This window comes from Arachis hypogaea, chromosome 20 (assembly GCF_003086295.3).
Source record: "Arachis hypogaea cultivar Tifrunner chromosome 20, arahy.Tifrunner.gnm2.J5K5, whole genome shotgun sequence".
NCBI lineage: Eukaryota > Viridiplantae > Streptophyta > Magnoliopsida > Fabales > Fabaceae > Arachis > Arachis hypogaea.
This window is the reverse complement of record NC_092055.1, coordinates 44267157-44288294: the sequence shown is the minus strand read 5'-3', so window position 1 is coordinate 44288294 and position 21138 is coordinate 44267157. Positions and strand designations below refer to the sequence as shown.

The following is a 21138-nucleotide window of genomic DNA, read 5'->3' as shown; positions in this document are numbered from 1 at the left end:
TTAAAAGAATCTAAAGAACTTCTGCCATAGAAGAGCAGAGAGTATGAATAAAAGAACGTATTAACGAAAGAGATTCCTGCCACAGGAGGGCAGAGCATAGAAAAGAAAAGAAAGAAAGAACAAAAAGAAAAGAAGATAAGCAGAGATATTATTTGGCATTGAGAATGAACTAAGATGATTGCTTACCTGCCGAAAGCGAGCAGAGATATAGTGGTGAGTCCACTGAGATTTGCTTCCAGAGATAGCTCATCCAATCCAGGGATGGTCGCACCTATAAGATAGAGGTTGCTTATAGAGGTTATCGATACATACATTGGCCAGAGAGAGCCTCACCTCTAAGACCAAGGTTGCTTACAGAGGTTATGTTTGCATACATCGGCTCAAGAGAGTCGCACCTGTAAGACAAAGGTTGCTTACAAAAGTTATGGCACTGGAAACCAAACTCAGACAAAGGTCGCTGAGTTACGTCGTGAGCGGGTCGAAACCGACAGATGAGCTCATTACCTGCACTAGGGATAGACATACATCATACTTGTTTGCGCATATTTGTTTGTGAGTGTATTTTCTGTGATTGTAGGAATGCTAAATAATTGTTTGAATTCTGTGTTCTATAATTATTGAATTGAATTGTACTTTGTTGACTATTGTTGCTAACCAAGTATATATGAAATGAATATAACTATACACCCCGACCCTACTAAGAACTCCCCAGTTCTTACCCCTATTTCCACTCCTTTCAGCTACAAGTGCGAAGGCTTAGTGCGGAGCTACAAAAGCATAGAAGATTCTGTTTACAAGTTGAGTCGTTAGATTTTATTTTTCTATCGTCATTTATTATTTTAGTTTTTAGAGGGGTAGGAATTGTATTTGAGGATCTTTGAGTAAGTCTATGTATATAATGCTACGTGGATATATATAATTTTGTGATTAAATGATTTAAAGTACCGACTCTTTGTTTTCTTGGTGAAAGTTTTGGTTTGTATTTGCAAAGGTTCAATATTAAATAAAAATAGTATAGAATAAAGAGGTGCTAAAAGTTAGGATGTTACAACAAGCTTTCATAGTTTCTCAAGATCTGTATTTAAATGAAATACATATAAAACCTAGCAGTGAGAATATTCAGCTAGACCATCAAGACATGTTGGCAGAACACGAGTGGCATTAAAAACCAAACAGGCTCTAGCAATTCCCATCCTCTACTTTTTCATCATCATGATGTTCTTCTTCTTTTTTTTGTTCATCTTTTTGTTCTTGTTTACTTTTTCATAATTCTTTTTGTTTTATCCTCTTAACAAGAATAAAAATAAGAAAAAATCAAACAAAAAAGAAGAAGAAACATATAATACTGTAAAATCATCAAGAAAAAGAGAAAGAAAAGAAAAAAAATGAAGGAATAATAACACCACCAATAAAAGAATGCGAAGAAGAATATGAAGAGGTTGAGAAGTTGGAGTATGTAGACACGCTCTTGTTAAGAAAATTGATTTTTGTTAAATTTGGACCAACTTGATTGGACTTAGTTGCAAAAAAAAATTTTAATATATAACATGATTGACTAATAAATTATTCACTCCAGCAAATTCAATGATTGCAAATGACTCATAATAACATGGACAAGAATATTTTGCCCAACACATTATGTCTTATTTAAGTGCAGAGCCATATATACATTCAAACATACATACGTACATATATGTGTGGGCACTTCAATTCTATTCAATTTATTTAAGCTATCTTAAAGTGATGAATTTGGATATTTTCCACATTTTGTTTCTGAAAATTGCTGTCCTTTCTGTGGATAAGAAACTTGCCCCACTTGTATGGCCTATATTTTGGAGGGTTGTTCTCATTTGTTAGCTCCTCCAATGGCTTCACTTCAGTGTCATGTGCAGGGAACAAGAAGTACGGAATTGAAAACCTTTCTTTTTCTGAATTAACCATCACTCTGTGCTCCACACTCTCATATGCATCGTTGCTCCAAACCTGCACCAAACAATAGCAATCCTAAAGTATAACCACCTCATCTTAACTAATCACAGCATTAAATAATTCATAAATACGTTTTTTTCCCCTTTTCTTTGTAATTTTTTTAAGAACGTTATTGAAAAAAATAATATTTAAAAAAATGAATCACAAAATAAGTCATTGAGATAAAAATAATTAAATAATCTTTAAAGAAATAAATTATAAAATAAGACTTTAAAAGATTTTAAACTTTGACAAAAATAATTATTTTTTTTAAATAAATAACAAACAACTTTTGTATTTGATAAATAAATTTTGCATTTGATCTAATTAAGAATGTTTAGATAACTATTTAAAAGATACTTACCAAAAATAGAATAAAATTTAATTTCTAAACCTCTTTTTCATTTTTCTTAAAAGATTTGTCATTTAAAAAAAAAGAGAATATTTACCTGCCATAGAATTATCAAACTTAAAATATATATTCAGCTATTTTAATTATATTTTAATTACGTTTAAAAAAATTATATCTAATATTCAGCTATTTTTATTACGTTTTAAATTTTGAAAAAAAAGTAAAATTATTCTTTTTTAAGTGATATAAATTTAAATTTTCCACAGTACGTGTAGCAGCATATCCTACAAAAAATTTCCACAATATAGTGTATAAACTATAGTTATAGTGGCACTAATTAGTACCTGCATAATATCACCAACATTGATGATATAAGTATTGGGGGTTGGTTCCACTCTGACCCACTCTTGGTCCGTCTTGTGTTTGAGTTTGACTTCAAGCCCTCCAACATCATCTTGGGCAAGAATGGTTAAGGGACCAGGGTCCTTGTGTCGACCCACACCAAGAGCTAGGTGAGGGTAAGGGCATGGAGGATAGTGATTCAATCTAATAAAGCTGGTTTGTTCTTTAAAGAATTCTTCAAATCTCTTAACTTCGAGGCCTAAGCTCATGGCTATAAGCTCCATCAACTTGCGTGCTAGCTTTTCCATCTCTTCAATATACTCTTTAATTATATCTCTAAACATCATTTTGTAAAGAGAAAGTGTCACGTTATTTGAATATCTAGAAATTAATGTTAAATAATTGACATATAAAATTGTATTTGGATTCTATCTCTCACGCAAAAAATACAAAACTAAGATATTATGGGAAATTAAACTTTTGGAACTTTTGCAACTAATATATTCAGTCAACCTTTTCATTACGCGGAATTTTTTAATATAGAGAATATATCAAATTTGAATTTTGGTTTTTTTTTTTTTTCACAATCAAACAACGTCTGCGTTCACTATATATCTTTATAAAGAATATTCTGTCAATTTTATTATTTTTGACAAAAAAAAATATAATTACAAAATTAAAAATAATCTATAAATCTAATATAAAAAAATATAAAAATTTAATTATAAATTTAATAAAATTATAGAAAATAACAAGTAATTAAACTTTTTTAAAATAATATGTTTAAAAACCTTTATTTTCTTTAATTGTTACATATATTTGACCGTTATATTTAGTCATGTTAACAAAAATAATTATATTTATAATAAATATATGAATAGTAATTATCTAAAATAATGAACGTAATTAATTAGATAATTATGTAAAATATTTTATATTAACGTGTGAAATGTATCAAAATTAATCTATATTTTTAAAAGAAATAAAAAAGTAAATTAAATATGTTTAATTTTATGGCGATGAAAATACCTGAAACCTGGAGGATAGTGAGGAGATTTATTAGTCCAGTGAACGAGTCTGTCATCAGATTCATGAGAAGTGAGAGGAACAAGGGTTGGATCTTTTGTAAGAAAATCAAAGACTTCCTTCCAATCCCTAACATTCTTTGTATGCTCAGTGTCATAGTAACCGCTTGGAGACGTTTCATCTCTGCTAACCTTCTTCTTATCTTCCAAGCTTTGTGCAAAGAACTTCTTGGAAGCTTCCTGAAGCTTCTCCCTCAGAGGGATGGAAACACCGTGGTTTATAACTTGGAAGAATCCCCATTCCTTGCACGCGCTTCCGATCTCCTTCACCAGCGCGTCCATGGAAGAAGGACAAGGGTTGGTTGTTGTTACTGGGGAGAGGTCGATCAATGGAATTCCTTGAGCTTGGGTTATGGAGAGACCCGGTCTGTGTTGTGGGTCTTGGACGAAAGCTTGGTCGATGTCTACTCCCATGGCTGTGTGCTATGCTATACTATGATGATGATGATGATGATGATGATGAATTGTGATGATATATTACTTTCAAGTGTGAGTGTGTAAGTAGGAATGAGTTTTTGTGCTAGGTGACTCACTTTCTTTCATTTCTCCAATTATTGATTTCTTAAACGAAAAGTTCATTCATTCTTTCTAGAAGAAAAAAGTTATACAAAATCACAAGACTTTTTACCACAAATTCATATGAAATTATATTGATTTTTAAAAATATTATTTGTAGAATAAAATTATTTACTAAAATTAGTTATTATGTATTTATTTAAAAATATGTGTATAATTTAATTAATTTTAATATGTATTTTATATTTTAACTAAAATTTTAGTAATTGATTTTGATGTATATTTAGTATATGTCGTATATATTATTATATTTTTCTTCCTTATTTTTATTTTTTGTGTGATTAATATTAACGTGGAAAAAGAAAAAAATATATTTATACATGTGAAGTGGTTCTTGAGAATTTTTTAAAGAGGAACTAATTTATCAGTTTTTAAAACATATATTAACAACGAATTATGTAAGACAACTCAGCTACTAATTAATGGTGTAAACTAACAAAGAGATTTATACATTTACTTGCCAAAATACATATTAATAATAAAAAATTAACAAATTAATAATTAAATGTCCGAAGCCAAAAAAAAAAGATCTTTGAGATTCCATTTTGGATACTACTTATTGTATTTGATGTAAAATGAGTTAATAGTTAAATTGTCTTTAAAAGATAAATTATTTTTTAAATTCATCTCTGAAATATTTTTTTAATTAAATTATTCTTTTAAAAATTACGAATTAATTATATCTATCCTTCAATTATTCCACTCATAATTTTTGTCAATAATTGATGATGTGAAATATTAATTGATAACATACATGACATATAATATGTTTAATTAGAGTTGGCTAAATATATTTACGAAAATCTATCAATTTAGTCGTTAAGTCATATTAGAAATCGAATTTTCGTAATTGAAAAAAAATGACTAAATTAATAAATTTTCATAAATATATTTTGTCAATATCCAATTAGACATTCAGGTATTATATATATTATCAATTAACGTTTTACAACATTAATTTTTAAAGAAAATTGTTAATAGTGACTGGAGGACAAATATTATTAATTCGCAATTTTTAAAAGATCAATTTAATCAAAAAAATCTTTTAGTAATAAATTTAAAAAATACCTTATCTTTTTTTAGGAACTAATTTAATTATTAACCCAAACTAAAATATATGTGGGAAAGCCATCATTCTATTTCATAAATGTATTTGACGCACGTTAAATATTTTTTCAAAAGATTAATAAGAGTAGCTACTAAAAATACTGAATATTAAAAATTAGTTATCAAATAAATTATTAGATATTTATTTATATTTATATATGTTGGTTTATATATTTTTTTAATAAAGTAATTAACTACTAAAAAATTGAAATCTATCTGTCATAATAAAATAATTAAATTTATTATATATAGAAAAATAATCAAATATTCTATAATAACATAATTAAATTTTTTTATAAACACTAAATATGTATTTTTTTTTATATAGTAGAAAGTATTATTGCCAAGATATTTTTCACATAGTTTTTATTTTGGAAATATATTGGGGAGATTTTAAGGAATTCATTTCTATGATTATTGCTGCTTCAAGTAGATTCATTGAATGAGGACTAGATTTCGAATTTTATGTCTTTTTCATTTGTTTTCAGAATAGATACTTATACTATCACTAGATCAGTGGTGGAGCCACTTAGTGGAGAAGGGACAATGACTTCTTCTTAAATTTTAATTTTTTACATGTAAATTTTAGTTTTAGTCTTTTTTTAATTTTATTTTAATTTTATTTTATTGTGTAAATATTTTTGGTCTTCTTTTAATATTTTATCTAATTCTGTTCCTGCACTACATTTTTTTAATTAACATCAATACATCCTAATTAGTTCTTGTATATATGTGTAGGAAAGGAATAAATAAGTTTTTAGAAATGTATTATTTTCCACATATAAATCATTTTTCACTACAAGTCTATACAAATTATTTATATTCACGCGTGTACGTTTTTTTTCGTACCGTTACTACATGTTGTAAGAATAATAGCCAATAAATTGATTATTAATCCAAAAATTTAGAAAATGAAATTTTATAGTTTAATGAGATAGAACTAATTAAAATAAGAATTTTAACACTAATTTTAAAGAATTTGACCCAAAATTAAACCGAACCAGGCCCAAAATGGGGCCAAGCTAAGGACCCATCCAACCCACTTAATTGAATGAGCTCGCTTCTTCCTCATGCATGCTGAAACGCTAAAGCTCAGCCAAGGAAAGGGAAGAACACCTTCCAAACACACAAACCCTCACTTAGATATTCAAATCCAAATAACTTTTGATCCAGAGCTCCGATCGCCGTACCGTTTGCGGCCACGCGACCGCAGCGTCGAGTTCTACAAAGCACAATCCTTAATTAGGTATGAAATCCACTTTTCAGTTCCATTCTTCTCCTCCCCTAAATTTTGAAAATTCAATGTGTGATTATGTTGAATTTTTGCTTGATTTCAGTGTTTAGGTTCGAATTAACTTGCAAATATTGTCGGATTTAGCCCACTTGAGCTGTGGACAAGGTAAGCACCCTCAACCTCTTTGTGTACTATTGAATTAGTGAATTATATATTGATTATAGTGGTAATTATGATGTTAGATTGAAAATTGGTTGTGAATTGGAGTCAATTTGATAAATTGGGAGCTTGAGATCAAGTTTTGGAGGCTAGGTCCTTTAGGGAGGGGCTGAGGTTGAGAAGCTTGTGGTGCGGTGAACGCTTGAGGTGTTCCGGGTTTATCGAAAAATCGGCCAAGGTATGGTTTCGGTTTCTCGTAGCTAAAATATAATGTTTCATGAAAACTTAGGTTAGTGACCGTAAGATAGGAATTGAATTGTTAATGTTGTTGTTGGTTAGGATTGCGTAATATGTATGTTAGTTAGTGATTTGGAGGTTGTGTTTGAGGCTCTTATAAATTGTGTGTGTGACTTTGTATATGATATTGGTTGGTATGTATAAGGATTAGTGAATTTGAAGTTGTTATTGGTGTCATATTTAGTGTGTTGTTGAGATTACACTTGATAGAGCTAATTGATGAGGCATATTGAAATATTGTTGTGAACTTGAATTATTGAACTGAAATTGATGGAAGTGGTGAATCGATGGGTTGTGGGAGGAATAAAGAGGATTGAAATATGATTGAGAAAGGTTTGATGCTGTTATGGTAAGGTTTGGTTTGGTTTTGAAAGGTTTGAGATTGGTATGTTTTGAAAGTTAATGGTTTGTAAACTTAATGAAATCTCTTATTTTTGATCAACTTTGACAGAGCATAACTTAGCCTCCGGACCTCCGAATCTTATTAAACTTGTCTTGAAATAAAATTTGGTTTGAGAGGTTTACATCCTTTGAAAAACGGATGAAAAATATTTTAAAACAAGAAAGATATGTGCATTGGAAGTTTGGTGTGAAAAGCTGAAATTCTGCAATATTTGAACATTTTGGCCACCCTGCGTAACTCGTGTACGTGAGCCTCGCACGTGACGTGACCATTCTCGTCGGTTTTGGTGTCTCGTGTACCCGAGCAGGTGTACGCGTATGTGAGAGGTCGAATTTTTGTAGGGGCACATACGCGAAGATTGACACGCGACGCGAGCTTTCATTTCGGGTTGCACACCCCACGTACGCGGGCAAGGGGTCGCGTATGCGAGCCCTTGTTTTTTCAAAACATTGATTTTACTTCTAAATACATTCCTCTAGTTTTTAAAATCCTTTTTACTCTTGTTTAAAGCCTGATAGGTGGAATTTGGGTAGTGGAGTATAACTAAGGCTGTGAGGAAGGTAACTTGTTGGTGAAGAAAGAGGTAAAGCTAATGATGAAACATGGTTGTTAATGATTATATGAATTCACTGATGATAATGGCGGAAGTGATGCTTATGTATTGAGTCAGATGGATGTATTAATAAATGAATTATGGCTGAAAATGATTATATGATTATTGAATGATTATGTGGTTTGTTATACTTCCAAATATCTGAGATACGAGTTTTCCTGGGTAAAAACAGTGGCTTGCCACCACATGTTCCATGTTGAGACTCGATATTCTGCTGACCCTATATCGTAAGTGTGGTCGGACACTTCCAGATGAGCTCGCCCCCGTGGATATACATCGGTGTGTGTTATATGATTATGATTTGAGATTTTTGGGGATGCACGACAGAGGGAGAGTCCAATGGTTAGCTACCAGGACTTGTTAGGTTGGCTATATAGTCGACAGATGAAACTCATGAACCATAGGACAGGCATGCATCATATACATTTATGTGTTTGTTTGGAATGCCTAACTGATCGCATAAACTACTTGCTACCTGTTTATCTGTTGTATCTGAATTCTATGATTTCCTTGAATGTAATATCTGTATTTCAAACAAATGGTTCCAGTGGCGGTAGGGAGGTTCGGAGGAGATGGAAAGAGGAGTGTTAGATAGAATGAAGATCCTTAGTTAGTCACCTAATCTATTTTTGGTTTAGTTATGTTTTATAAGATTGATTCAATTGTCGGAAGTTTTAGGATTGCCTTTGGCTTTTCCGAGACCTTATATGTTAGTTATGCAGGAACTTTACTATGCTGAGAACCTCTGGTTCTCACCCCATACATATTCTGTGATTTTTAGATGCAAGACATTGATAAACCATAATTTTATGGGTTATTTTGAATTAAATTGAGTGGATTTTGTCAATTCTTTTCACACTTATTCATGTAAATTGCATGTTTTGATGATTCCTTCCTAATTATGCTTCATAGTTTAAAACATACTTCTTAGACCTTAAAATGCTAATTCTCAAATCCTCTCTTGTTACCATTCGATGCCGTGATTGGTTTGTTAAGTGATTTCAGAGTATATAGGGAAGGAATGGCTTGGAGGATGAAAAAGAGGCATGCAAAAGTGGAAGGAACGCAAGAAATTGAAGAATTGAGAAGCTGGTACCGATGCGCATGCGTACCTGACGCGTACGCGTGGATAAGTGTATTAGTTAGTTATCGCACGCTAGTAGCTTACGCGCATGCGGGATAAGCAAAGTTCAATTGACGCGCACGCGTGGCATGTGAAGAGTCCAGCTGACACGTATGCGTGGCCGATGCGTAGCGTGACAAGCATCACATGCCTCACTTAAGGGAATACGCTGGGGGCGATTTTAGAGCCTTCTAATGGCCCAGTTTCAAGCCCATTCTGCAGATTAGAGGCTGGGAGTGAAGGAAGAAGGAGAGAACATTCCATTGGCATAGTTTTAGATAGTTTTTAATTTCTAGAGAGAGAACTTCTCACTTCTCTCTAGGTTTTAGGGTTTCTTGCTCTTTTTCTTTTAAATCCTTGGCTTAGATCCTTTCTAATTTCAGTTATTGTTATTTTAATTGTGGTTTCTACTTTGCAATTTACTAAGCATTCTTGCAATTTTATTTGTTTTGGATCTTGCTTTTGGATCTTGTTGGATTTTGATTTTATTAATGCATTGAAGTTTTTCATGTCCCAATTGTGCTAGTTGAATTGTTATTATTGATTATTGCTAGTAGGTACCTTTGATTTTGATTTATTTTCCAATTTTATGATGTCTTCTTTTAGTGCACATAAGGTGTTTGTGAAAATGCATTTTATGATTATGGAGTAGATTTTTACTCTTGGCTTTGGGATTGAGTATTGGAAACTCTTGAATTGTCAAAGCCTATGGTTGATTGAATATTGGAGGTTGCTAGTTAGTTTGAACTTCACTAAAACTAGTCTTTCACTATGATTTTAGTAGAACATGTGAACTCAAGTTAATTGTATTCAGTTGACCTTCCTTCATTTGTTAGAGGATAACTAAGTGGAAGCAATGGACAATTTCCATCACAAGTGATAATGACAATAAGGATAGGAACTCCAATTCTCCCCCTAGCCAAGACCTTTATATTGATTGATTGTTATTCACCTCTACTAGCTTTCGATTCCTAATTTTCTCACTTTAATTTCATAGCTCTTGTTCTTATATGTTTTAGTTGTAGTTATTTTGATACATGCTTGTTAGCTATTTGTTGATTTTATATAATTGTCATTTTACTTCTTCCGTAAGCAATCCAAAAATCCCAAAAAATTTTAACCAACAATGTGAATTCTAGTGTAAGTCTTTGGAAGAACGACTCGGGATTCTACTCCCAGTTATTTATTTCATTGTTGTGACATTGAAAAACGAAACTCTTGCGCGATCTAGAATTTTCGCAAATAAATTTCCATTGTAAGTATAGCTTCTAGACCGACAAAAATTCCTTTCTTACAAAAGTTTTGGTTGTCACAAGTAACAAACCCCTTTGAAATTGATAATCGAAGTATTTAACCTCGTGTCATCTTCTCAAGGAATTACAGGGAGGTGTTCTTATTATTGGTTGTGAATCTTGTAAATTGGGGTTTTTTTTAAATAAGGAACAAGTAATGTAAAATAACAAGTCGTTAAAATAATAACTAATAAAGCTCTTGGCAAGGTATGAGAATTGGAAGTCCTATCATAGTTATCCTTATCGATGGTGATGAGAATTGAGTTTTAATCCCACTTAGTTAACCTTTACTAAAGCAAAGAAAAGTCAAGTGGACTAATTAGTTTGATCCTCAAGTCCTAGTTAATCCCTGTGGGAAGACTAGCTTTAGAGCGATCTAGATCAATTAGTAATCTGCTAATTTCAACCACTGCTGAGTTTGATAACTCAAGTGTTACCAATTAATCAACCAAAGCCAAAAGGGAAAAATCTAAATTAAATTAAAAGCATTCATATAAATAAAGCAAAGCAAAGTCAAATCTGAAATACCTCAATTTATATTAAATAAAACATTCAAATCTAAATGCGAAGAATTCATAAGCCAAATTGGTAACATGAGTCAGATACGAATAAAAGCATTAGAATAAATAAAAATATAAAAGGAATATTGAACCTGAGAAGAAGTTGAAATAATAAGTTGAAATAATAAGAAATCCTAATTCCTTTAAGAGGAATCCTAATCCTAAATCCTAAGAGAGAGGAGATAACCTCTCTCTCTAAAAACTACATCTAAATTATGAAAAGTGAATAATAGAGGACTCGTTCCAATGAATGGATGCATTCCCCCACTTTATAGCCTCTAATCTATATTTTTTGGGCCGAAAACTGGGTCAAAAATAGCCCAAAAATCACCACCAGCGTATTCTGGTACGTACAGGTCGCAGAAAAGTGACGCAAAAGCGTCGTTCATGCGTTTGCGTGGATTGCGTTTCTGCCAGGTCACGCGTCCGCGTGATCCACGCGTTCGCGTCACCTGGATTCGGGGCAGCTATGGCAAATTATATATCATTGCGAAGCCCCGGATGTTAGATTTCCAACGCAACTGAAACCGCATCATTTGGATCTCTGTAGCTCAAGTTATGGTCGATTTAGTACCAAGAGGTCAGGCTGGACAGCTTTAGCAGTTCCTTTAGTTTCTTGTATTCCTTCCAGTTTTACATGCTTCATTTCCATCCTCTAAGCCATTCCTGTCTCGTAATCTCTGAAAACACTTAACACACATATCAAGGCATCGAATGATAATGAGAGAAGATTAAACATATCAAAATTAAGACCAAAGAAGCATGTTTTCAATCATAGCACAAAATTAGGAAGGAAAACGTAAACTCATGCAAATCATATGAATAAGTGTATGAATGATTGATAAAATCCACTCAATTGAGCACAAGATAAATCATAAAATAGTGGTTTATCAACCTCTCCACACTTAAACATTAGCATGTCCTCATGCTAAGCTCAAGAGAAGCTATAAAGAAGTGAAGAGGAATGACAGAGACACCAGCAGCCCATCCTTCCGGTGATGACACTTCTTCACACCCAGCTTGAGTGAGCATCGAGGACGATGCTATATTTTAAGTGTAGGGAGGTCACCATCCCTGGCTTATCTTTTTGGTGAACCTCTACAGACTCTTCTATCTTATTTTGCTTATTTTTCTGTATTTTTATATTTATTTTTATTCTTCAGTACTTGCACATTGTTCTTTTGCTGTATTTTTTTTTTTACCTTATTTTTGCATTTTGCACTTTAGTTTATATCTTAGATATTTAGTTTAGTTTGCAATTCTAAACTTATTAGTTATAGAATATGTGGATTCATTAGTATAGTTTACCCTTTTAGCATATATTAGTTTGGCTCAATTGAAAATAAAAAGGAGTAAACTAGAAACTTTAGTAAATTAAAACAATCCACACACCTTGTATATATAGCATTACATGTTAGTTAGTTAACAACATTTCATCAAGGAGGAACACTAAGATTTTAAAAGCCACCCTAATATTTACATTGAGAATAATGGGAACTCTTGATTTCTACTTGCATGACATACATAACTGATATATAATTTTTTGAGCTGGAGAACACACAGCCTGTGAGTTTTGAGCTTAATTGTATGGTTACATTCAAACCATAAATTTCATTCCTGTGTGTTTTGCCTTTCTTTTTCATTCTGATGTTCTTTACTTTGTTTTAATCTATATGTCCAATATAGAATATAGATACATACCAAGAGATGATTGAGGCCATCATTTGATTTTCCCCTCACTTACCCCAAATTTAGCCTACCTTTTACATCACCCTTGTTAGCCCCCTTGAGATTTTTAATTCCCTCTTGTTCTATAACCACATTACTAGCCGTAAGCAGAAAAATAAAATAAAAATCCCAAGTTGAATCCTTGGTTAGCTTAAGATAGATATTGTGTACAATTTAAGTGTGGGGAATTTTATGGGAACATGGGATGATAGAAACAAAGTAGGGATTTAAAATGAATAAGTTATTTCAGAAATTTGGGAAGCATGCTCATGTGAAATCAAAATAACTAAATTACCATGTGCATAGATTTAAAAAAAATTATTTTCAGTATTTAAATAAGGGGATACAAAAATTCCCCAAATGCAAAATAAAAATCAATGCATATGGGACAAAATTTCAAAATTAAATTGAATGCATGAGCTTGTAATGCAAAGTGAGAAAATTTGGGAAAATAGGTAAAGGAACTTTAAAATTATGTAAAGTATGTATGTTAGGTGAGATCTTAGACTAATCAAGGATTCACTTTGTTAGCTCACTTAGCCTTATACATATACCCTTACCCTTACTTTGGCCCCATTACAACCTTGAAAAAGACCTCATGATTTTTGTATGTCTATATTCCATAGTTGTTGATTGATTAGATGAAAAACAAAGTTTTACAAAGCAAGGATAGAAAGAAGAATAGAGTGATTAACCCAATAAACACTGAGTGACTAGAGAGTAAACACAAAATCCAGTGAGAGCTCAATAGCTCATCACCATATATCTCTGCTTAATTGTTAATTGTCTTGCAAGTTTGAGAAATACTTTTACCCATCTCAATTGTAAAAGTGCTTTAACATTATCTAGGGTTTGGCTATGTATATATGATTCCTTGAGGATATGAATTAATTTAACTAAATGTAAGCTTTATATACAAGTGAATAATAACTAGAATTGCATGACTCATTTAGGTAGTTGGATTTAGAATAGAATGCATTGCATGAGATTCCACCACTCTAACTTTACCCTTTCTCTTGGATTTAGCATGAGGACATGCTATTGTTTAAGTGTGGGGAGGTTGATAAACCCATATTTTATGATGTATTTTGTGCCCAATTCAAGTGATTTATTCAATCCCTCACCCACTTATTCATGTAAATTGCATGGTTTTACTTTCCCTTCCTTATTATGTGATATATGTGAAAAACATGTTTCCTATGCTTTAAAAATACTAATTTTAATTACCCTTTATTACCATTTGATGCCGTGATTTGTGTGTTAAGTATTTTCAGATCTCCTAAGGCAGGAATGACTTAGAGGACAGAAAGGAAACATACAAAATTAGAAAGAAAGCACAAAAATGGAGTTTTGAAGAAAAGGGCAGCGACGCGAACGCATGGACGACGCGGCCACGTGCCTAGCGCGAAAAGACAGCAACGCAAACGCGTGACTGACGCGGATGCGTGCCTTGAGCAGAACGCAAATGACGCGTACGCGTGACCGACGTGATCGCATGGAAGAGCAGAACTCCAGATGACGCGACTGCGTGACCCACGGGAACGCGTGACAGACGCCACGTGCAGAAACTGCAGAAAACGCCCCCAGCGAATTCTGAAACTCTTTTGGCCGAGATCCAAGTCCAGAAAACACATATTAGAGGTTATAAAGTGGGGGAATGCATCCATTTAGGGAATTCCTCCATTATTCACTTTTCATAATTTAGATGTAGTTTTTAGAGAGAGAGGTTCTCTCCTCTCTCTTAGGATTTAGGATTAGGATTCCTCTTAAAGGAATTAGGATTTCTTATTATTTCAACTTATTATTTCAACTTCTTCTGAGGTTCAATATTCCTTTTATATTTTTATTTATTCTAATGCTTTTATTCGTATCTGACTCATGTTACCAATTTGGCTTATGAATTCTTCGCATTTAGATTTGAATGTTTTATTTAATATAAATTGAGGTATTTTAGATTTGACTTTGCTTTCCTTTATTTATATGAATGCTTTTAATTTAATTTAGATTTTTTCCTTTTGGCTTTGGTTGATTAATTGGTAACTCTTGAGTTATCAAACTCATCGTGATTGATAATTGTTATTTTTGCTAATTGAATTGAATCCCACTAACTCTAGTCCTTTCTTAGGAATTGACTAGGACTTGAGGATCTAACTAATTAGACCACTTGACTTTCCCTTGCTTTAGTAAAGGTTAACTAAGTGGGATCAAAACTCAATTCTCATCACCATTGATAAGGATAACTAGGATAGGACTTCCAATTTTCATACCTTGCCAAGAGTTTTATTGATTATTAATCTATTTTCCCTGCCATTTAAATTACTTGTTATTTATTTTAAAAAACCCAAAATTCTACCTTTTCCATAGCTAATAATAAGAACACCTCCCTACAATTCCTTGAGAAGACGACCTGACGTTTGAATACTTTGGTTTATAAATTTTATTGGGTTTGTTACTTGTAACAACCAAAACATTTGCACGAAAAGATTTTCTGTTGGTTTAGAAGCTATACTTGCAACGCGATAACATATTTGTGAATTTCTTTATCGATAGGAAATCTGGTTCGTCAAAATTTGAAGAATTTTGCAAAGAAGTGGAGGAATTCACAGAAGAATACAAGGGAGTAAAGCTTACAGAACCACTGGAAACACCTATCCCAAGGCCATTACCACCTAATACAAGCTTCAAGTGGGTACAATCCTTAACCTTTATCTTTACTTTTCCACTTGAATATGGTTTGCTTGAAACAGATGGTCAGCTTAGAGCTCTCTGCGACTTTAAGAGTAAGAAGGAAATGGCTCGTACTCAGAGCTGGTGTGCAAGATTCAATAAGGTTCCACGCTTCAATTCGAAGTACAAGGATTGGTATCAAGTTCAATTGAATGGGTCTTGGAAGGCACTTGGTCATCTTGGTGAGAATACAATTTCTAAACCGCCCAGATGGAAGAATATAGATCAAAACAAAGACGGATTTAAAAGCAAAGTTTGGGATCCTGGAATCTATTCTGACATTCATCACCCCGAGAGCCTAAGAATCTGTTTGAAGCTGCTCACAGGCTTTACGTGCCTTATTTGGGACCCCGGAGGCTGTTGGCATTCCAAACATTGGTGGAGATTTCTGGATGAATTTAAGCACAAGCCACCATAACAGGAAGCTCATCAAATATCCAACTTAAGGACTTTAAGTAAAAGTGCTAGGTGGGAGACAACCCACCATGGTATGATCGTTTCTTTTTCAATTTTATTTCGTGTTGTTTGTTTTTATTCTATTTTATTTTCATTGAACCTAGAAGTATTCATAGCATCTACATTAGCACTGCATATTGCATACTGCATAATTGTATATAAAAAAAATATCTCACCCCACGCGAGCGCGCAGGCCACGCGTGGGCGTGAGAAGGAAATCGGCGTAAAGATCCAATGCCTAGAAAGTTAGGCTGGAATCATGCGGCTGGTGTGCGTTTAGCACAAAACAGCCCACGCGTTCGCGTCCCTAACGCGAACGCGTCACTTGCAAAACACTCATCCCACGCGAAAGTGTGAGCGACGCGTCCGCGTCGCGTGGATATTATGGCCCCCTAAATGGAGACAGAGAGTTGCGCTGAAACGACGCTAGAAGTGTGCGTCTGGCACAATTTTTAGCGACGCGGTCGCGTGCCTCACGCGTCCGTGTCACCCATCTTTTACCCAACCTACGCGATTGCGTCAATCACACAACCGCGTCGAACCCATTTCACACTAGTCACGCGATCGCGTGCTCCACGCGTTCGTGTGGATTCAAAAATACTAACCCCCTTCATGCGAAACCCTACCCGTCGTGCCCCCATACCCCCCTTCTCCTTCTCTTCTCTGCAACCCCTCCCTCCTCCGCCAGCCAACCACCAACACTTCCAGCCACCACCGCCGACCACCGCGCCATCCCCACCACCGCACCCCATCACCAAAAACCACCCCTTCCCCCTCTCTTCTTTCTTCCCTCCCCTCTCTTCCACCCCTCTCAACCACCACTGCCCCTCCCCCACTACGGCCAGCCCCGACCACCCCGCCACCAATGCCGCCTCCCACCACCACAACCCTCACCCCCTCCTTCCTTCCCCCTACCTCCTCCAACCCAAACCCCAACCTCTACCCCGCCCCTGCTCCACCACCGCACCGCCGTGCTCCCTCCCAGTGCCGCCGTGTCACCACCACCATCTCTCTGCCCTCATCTCTATTCGATACATTTTTACTTCTACACACCAGGTTCTGCCATACTGCGATTCCTCTTTTCGATACCTTAGTTAGTCTTTCAATTTTTGTTCAGAATAGGATAGTTAGAGATGCATGTTTGTAGTGGATTTTAGGTGGTTAGGCAGCTAGGATGTGGTTAGTGGATTTAGGCCTGATAATTGCACCGTTCTTGCTACTTGTTTAATCTATTTCGCAATTTTGATTTTGCTGTGATGATCATATTCTTCATATATTGTTCTTCCATGTTTCTTGCTGCTGTTACACTGCTCTTTCATGTTCATGTTATTTGTGTCTATTTGCAGCTTTATTTAAATTTATATGAACTAATTTTCCTACTGTTTATTACCCGGGAACATCCAATTTTAGCCGGAATGCTGCCCAATTTTCTGCAAATTGTTTCATTTTCATTCATGTATTGGTTTTGGCAATTTTGCATTTTGCATTACTTAGCTATAACCAAACCAATTCATGAATGCACGGGCTCGCATTCTTATTCCTTTCCATTCCCTGGTTAATAACTTGCATTATTGATGATTTCATTTTAGCTTTAGATACTCCTGTCTCTATATGAATTATCATCAATAAACTGATATCCTTGCTTGAATATGAGTTGACTGTTCTTTAAATTTCTGAATCTCTTGTTACAATGGAAACCATCAATCATGCCACTTACTTTAACTTTCTTTCTACTAACTCACTGCTTTCACTTTCTAACTTCCTTTTCACATATTAACCACTTTTAACTTTCTAACTTCTCTTTTGCTTTTAACCTAACTACTTCAACTTTCTAACTCAGGGCATGATCATAGTTTTTCCTATTTAACTTGAATTCCGCTTATCACTCCTTTTGAATTGTATTTTTTCTTTTCAAACTTTTTCACTCGATTACAATCCAAATTGCACATATATTCAACTCATTTCATGCTTCTCTTGCTCTTTTACCACTATGTGCTTATATTGCAATTATTCTAATTGCCTACTTATTTTCCTATTTTTGTTCTTCAATTATATCCTGAAATTTCTACTTTTTCAGGATGTCCGACCCTCAGCACAAAGGAAAGGGCAAAGCAACCACTGGTAAAAGGAAAAGAGGCGAATCCTCTATGTCCATCCTGGACATTTTGCATGATGACTCCTGGCGGGAAAAGCACTTTACCCCGCAGGAGAAGGCTGACCAGCTCCTCACTGCCACAGACCCAATTAAATTTGCAAACATATACTGTGAGCTTAAGTGTCCAGTGTTTGCCACTTCCAGGAACCTGTACCTGAAAAAAACTCTAAAAATTCCAGAAGAACTACAGCAGTACACCTTCAAACAGATAAAACAGAGAGGCTGGTTCTTCTTGGAAAGAAACTTGACAGAGGTCAATGCTTCCTGGGTCAGAGAGTTTTACTGCAACTATTTCAAGACTTCCCTGGATGCAGTGCACCTCAGAGGGAAATATATTTTGGTCACTGAGAAAGCTATTGAGGACATCCTCCACCTTCAGCCTAAAGAGGATATGCAATTTATGAGATTTGACTGGGATGCTGTCAAGCAGAGAATAGCTCTTGATCTTACTGTCCCCTGGGTCATGGGAAATAACACAGCAATGCCTAAAGGAATCAAGCTGATTTACCTGAATGATGAGGCTCGGCTATGGCACCAGATTCTGAGCAACTATGTGATGCCGAGCACTCATGAGACAGAGCTGCCCGCTGCTATGATCACCCTCATCTGGTGTGTGCTGGAGGGTAAGGACCTGTATCTTCCACGTTTCATCCGGCATTACATGACCAGGGCCCATATCAGAGGCACCCTTCCTTTCCCTTATCTGATCACCCAGCTAGGCTGCCGAGCTGACGTGCCTTGGGAGCTGGCTGATGCAAAGCCGACTGCTGCAGACTGCAAGAAGATCATTCTTCACAGTAGGAAGTTCCAAGCTTTAGGTTATAGACCCCCATTCCTCACCGCTTCTGATGAGACAGCCACACCTTCAGCTGCCCCTTCTTCATCTACTGCTGCACCAGCTACCACCACTACACCCCCGCCTGCCTCAGAGCCCATCTACCACTTTGTGCACCGCCTATTTCAGCAGCTAGACCAGATGGAGTGCCGCAACCAGCGGCGATATGAGAGATCTGAGCGCCGCAACAAGCGACGCTATGAGCACCTTAAGTTGATAATCTGATTCGGCAGCGACATCCCCTCTGAGCCTGACACACCATCAGAGCCATCTGAGGAGGAGGCAGACGAGCATGAGGAGGAGACACATGCACAGAGAGAGGCTGAGCAGGCAGGACAAGAGCAGGCTGCGTCGCATCATGAGGAGCACCACCAGCTACAGGCCGCAGACTCGGAGATTCCGATACAGTCAGAGCCTCCACTACAGCAGACAGATCCTCCTACACTTATCCAGTCTGCAGACCCTCAGACCACCACAGAGATACCAGCAGCCCATCCTTCCGGTGATGACACTTCTTCACACCCAGCTTGAGTGAGCATCGAGGACGATGCTATATTTTAAGTGTGGGGAGGTCGCCATCCCTGGCTTATCTTTTTAGTGAACCACTACAGACTCTTCTATCTTATTTTGCTTATTTTTCTGTATTTTTATATTTATTTTTATTTTTCAGTACTTGCACATTGTTCTTTTGCTATATTTTTTTTTACCTTATTTCCGCATTTTGCACTTTAGTTTATATCTTAGATATTTAGTTTAGTTTGCAATTCTAAACTTATTAGTTATAGAATATGTGGATTAATTAGTATAGTTTACCCTTTTAGCATATATTAGTTTGGTTTAATTGAAAATAAAAAGAGTAAACTAGAAACTTTAGTAAATTAAAACAATCCACACACCTTGTATATATAGCATTACATGTTAGTTAATTAACAACATTTCATCAAGGAGGAACACTAAGATTTTAAAAGCCACCCTAATATTTACATTGAGAATAATGAGAACTCTTGATTTCTACTTGCAAGACATACATAACTGATATATGATTTTTTGAGCTAGAGAACACACAGCCTGTGAGTTTTGAGCTTAATTGTATGGTTACATTCAAACCATAAATTTCATTCCTGTGTGTTTCGACCTTCTTTTTCATTCTGATGTTCTTTACTTTGTTTTAATCTATATGTCCAATATAGAATATAGATACATACCAAGAGATGATTGAGGCCATCATTTGATTTTTCCCTCACTTACCCCAAATTTAGCCTACCTTTTACATCACCTTTGTTAGCCCCCTTGAGCTTTTTAATCCCCTCTTGTTCTATAACCACATTACTAGCCTTAAGCAGAAAAACAAAATAAAAATCTCAAGTTGAATCCTTGGTTAGCTTAAGATAGATATTGTGTACAATTTAAGTGTGGGGAATTTTATGGGAAGGGTTGTCATAAAATTAGAATTAAAATACTGGGAGTATGAATCCTAGGTCGTCTCCCAACGAGTTACAGAAATATGTGCTATTTTATTAATCAGATGTTTTCGAAAATGGTTTTGAGTTTGATAAACAGGAAACTAAATCAGAGAATTTATGTAACTTAAATAAAAATCTTGACTGGGAGTAGATTAGTTGAAAAATCTATCCTTGTTGGAGTTCTCCCAAGATTAATTTATAATTGAAGGTTGTTCTGCTCAGTTATCGTTTACCAGATAGAGGAAAGTCAAGCAAGTTGGAAGTCTGTTTCTATTCACAAGTTCTAATCCTCTCCCTTGGGAAGGATTAGTGTTAGTGGCTAGAGGGCGATCCAACAATAAACCCAATTACAATCTTACTCTTGAGCATTCCAACTCAAGGTTCTCCTTTCAATCAACTCCCAGTCAAGCAATGGAACTACTCGCTCATTATGAATGTAAACTTCACGAAATAAGAAAGGGAAATAAAGGAAGACATGATAAATAATAATAATCAAAGAGACCAATTAAAAATAAAAATAGTTCTTGTATTAATAAATTCTAAAAATAATCCAATAGTAACTCTAAACAAATTAAGGATATGAAAGAGTAAGTGACAAGTAAGGAAAACAAACTAGAATAATGACGTCTTGGCGGAGGTAATAACTCTTCCCAATATCCCAAT

The 21138-nt window shown here is 34.9% G+C and overlaps 2 protein-coding genes across 3 annotated transcripts; one reads left to right on the top strand and one right to left on the bottom strand.

The window, feature by feature from the left end:
- Positions 1-1533: 1533 nt before the first annotated feature.
- Positions 1534-4512, bottom strand: LOC112784640 (jasmonate-induced oxygenase 2). Its single transcript, XM_025827926.3, has 3 exons — positions 3692-4512; positions 2665-2998; positions 1534-1983 (listed from the first exon to the last, which is right to left on the bottom strand). Exons 1-3 carry the CDS (start codon positions 4159-4161, stop codon positions 1726-1728), a joined length of 1062 nt encoding a protein of 353 aa, XP_025683711.1. The 5' UTR covers positions 4162-4512; the 3' UTR covers positions 1534-1725.
- A 1971-nt stretch (positions 4513-6483) lies between these two features.
- Positions 6484-19890, top strand: LOC112782247 (uncharacterized). Of its 2 annotated transcripts, none has more exons than XR_011878474.1 (4): positions 6484-6676; positions 6768-6829; positions 6907-7061; positions 14114-14791. XR_011878474.1 is itself a non-coding variant. In XM_072229697.1 (4 exons), the coding sequence occupies exon 4, from the start codon at positions 18101-18103 to the stop codon at positions 19235-19237; it is 1137 nt and encodes a 378-aa protein (XP_072085798.1). In that variant the 5' UTR covers positions 6484-6676; positions 6768-6829; positions 6907-7061; position 18100; the 3' UTR covers positions 19238-19890. The 2 variants fall into 2 exon arrangements, 1 of the variants encoding a protein (XP_072085798.1); XM_072229697.1 differs by lacking the exon at positions 14114-14791 and adding an exon at positions 18100-19890.
- Positions 19891-21138: the final 1248 nt, after the last annotated feature.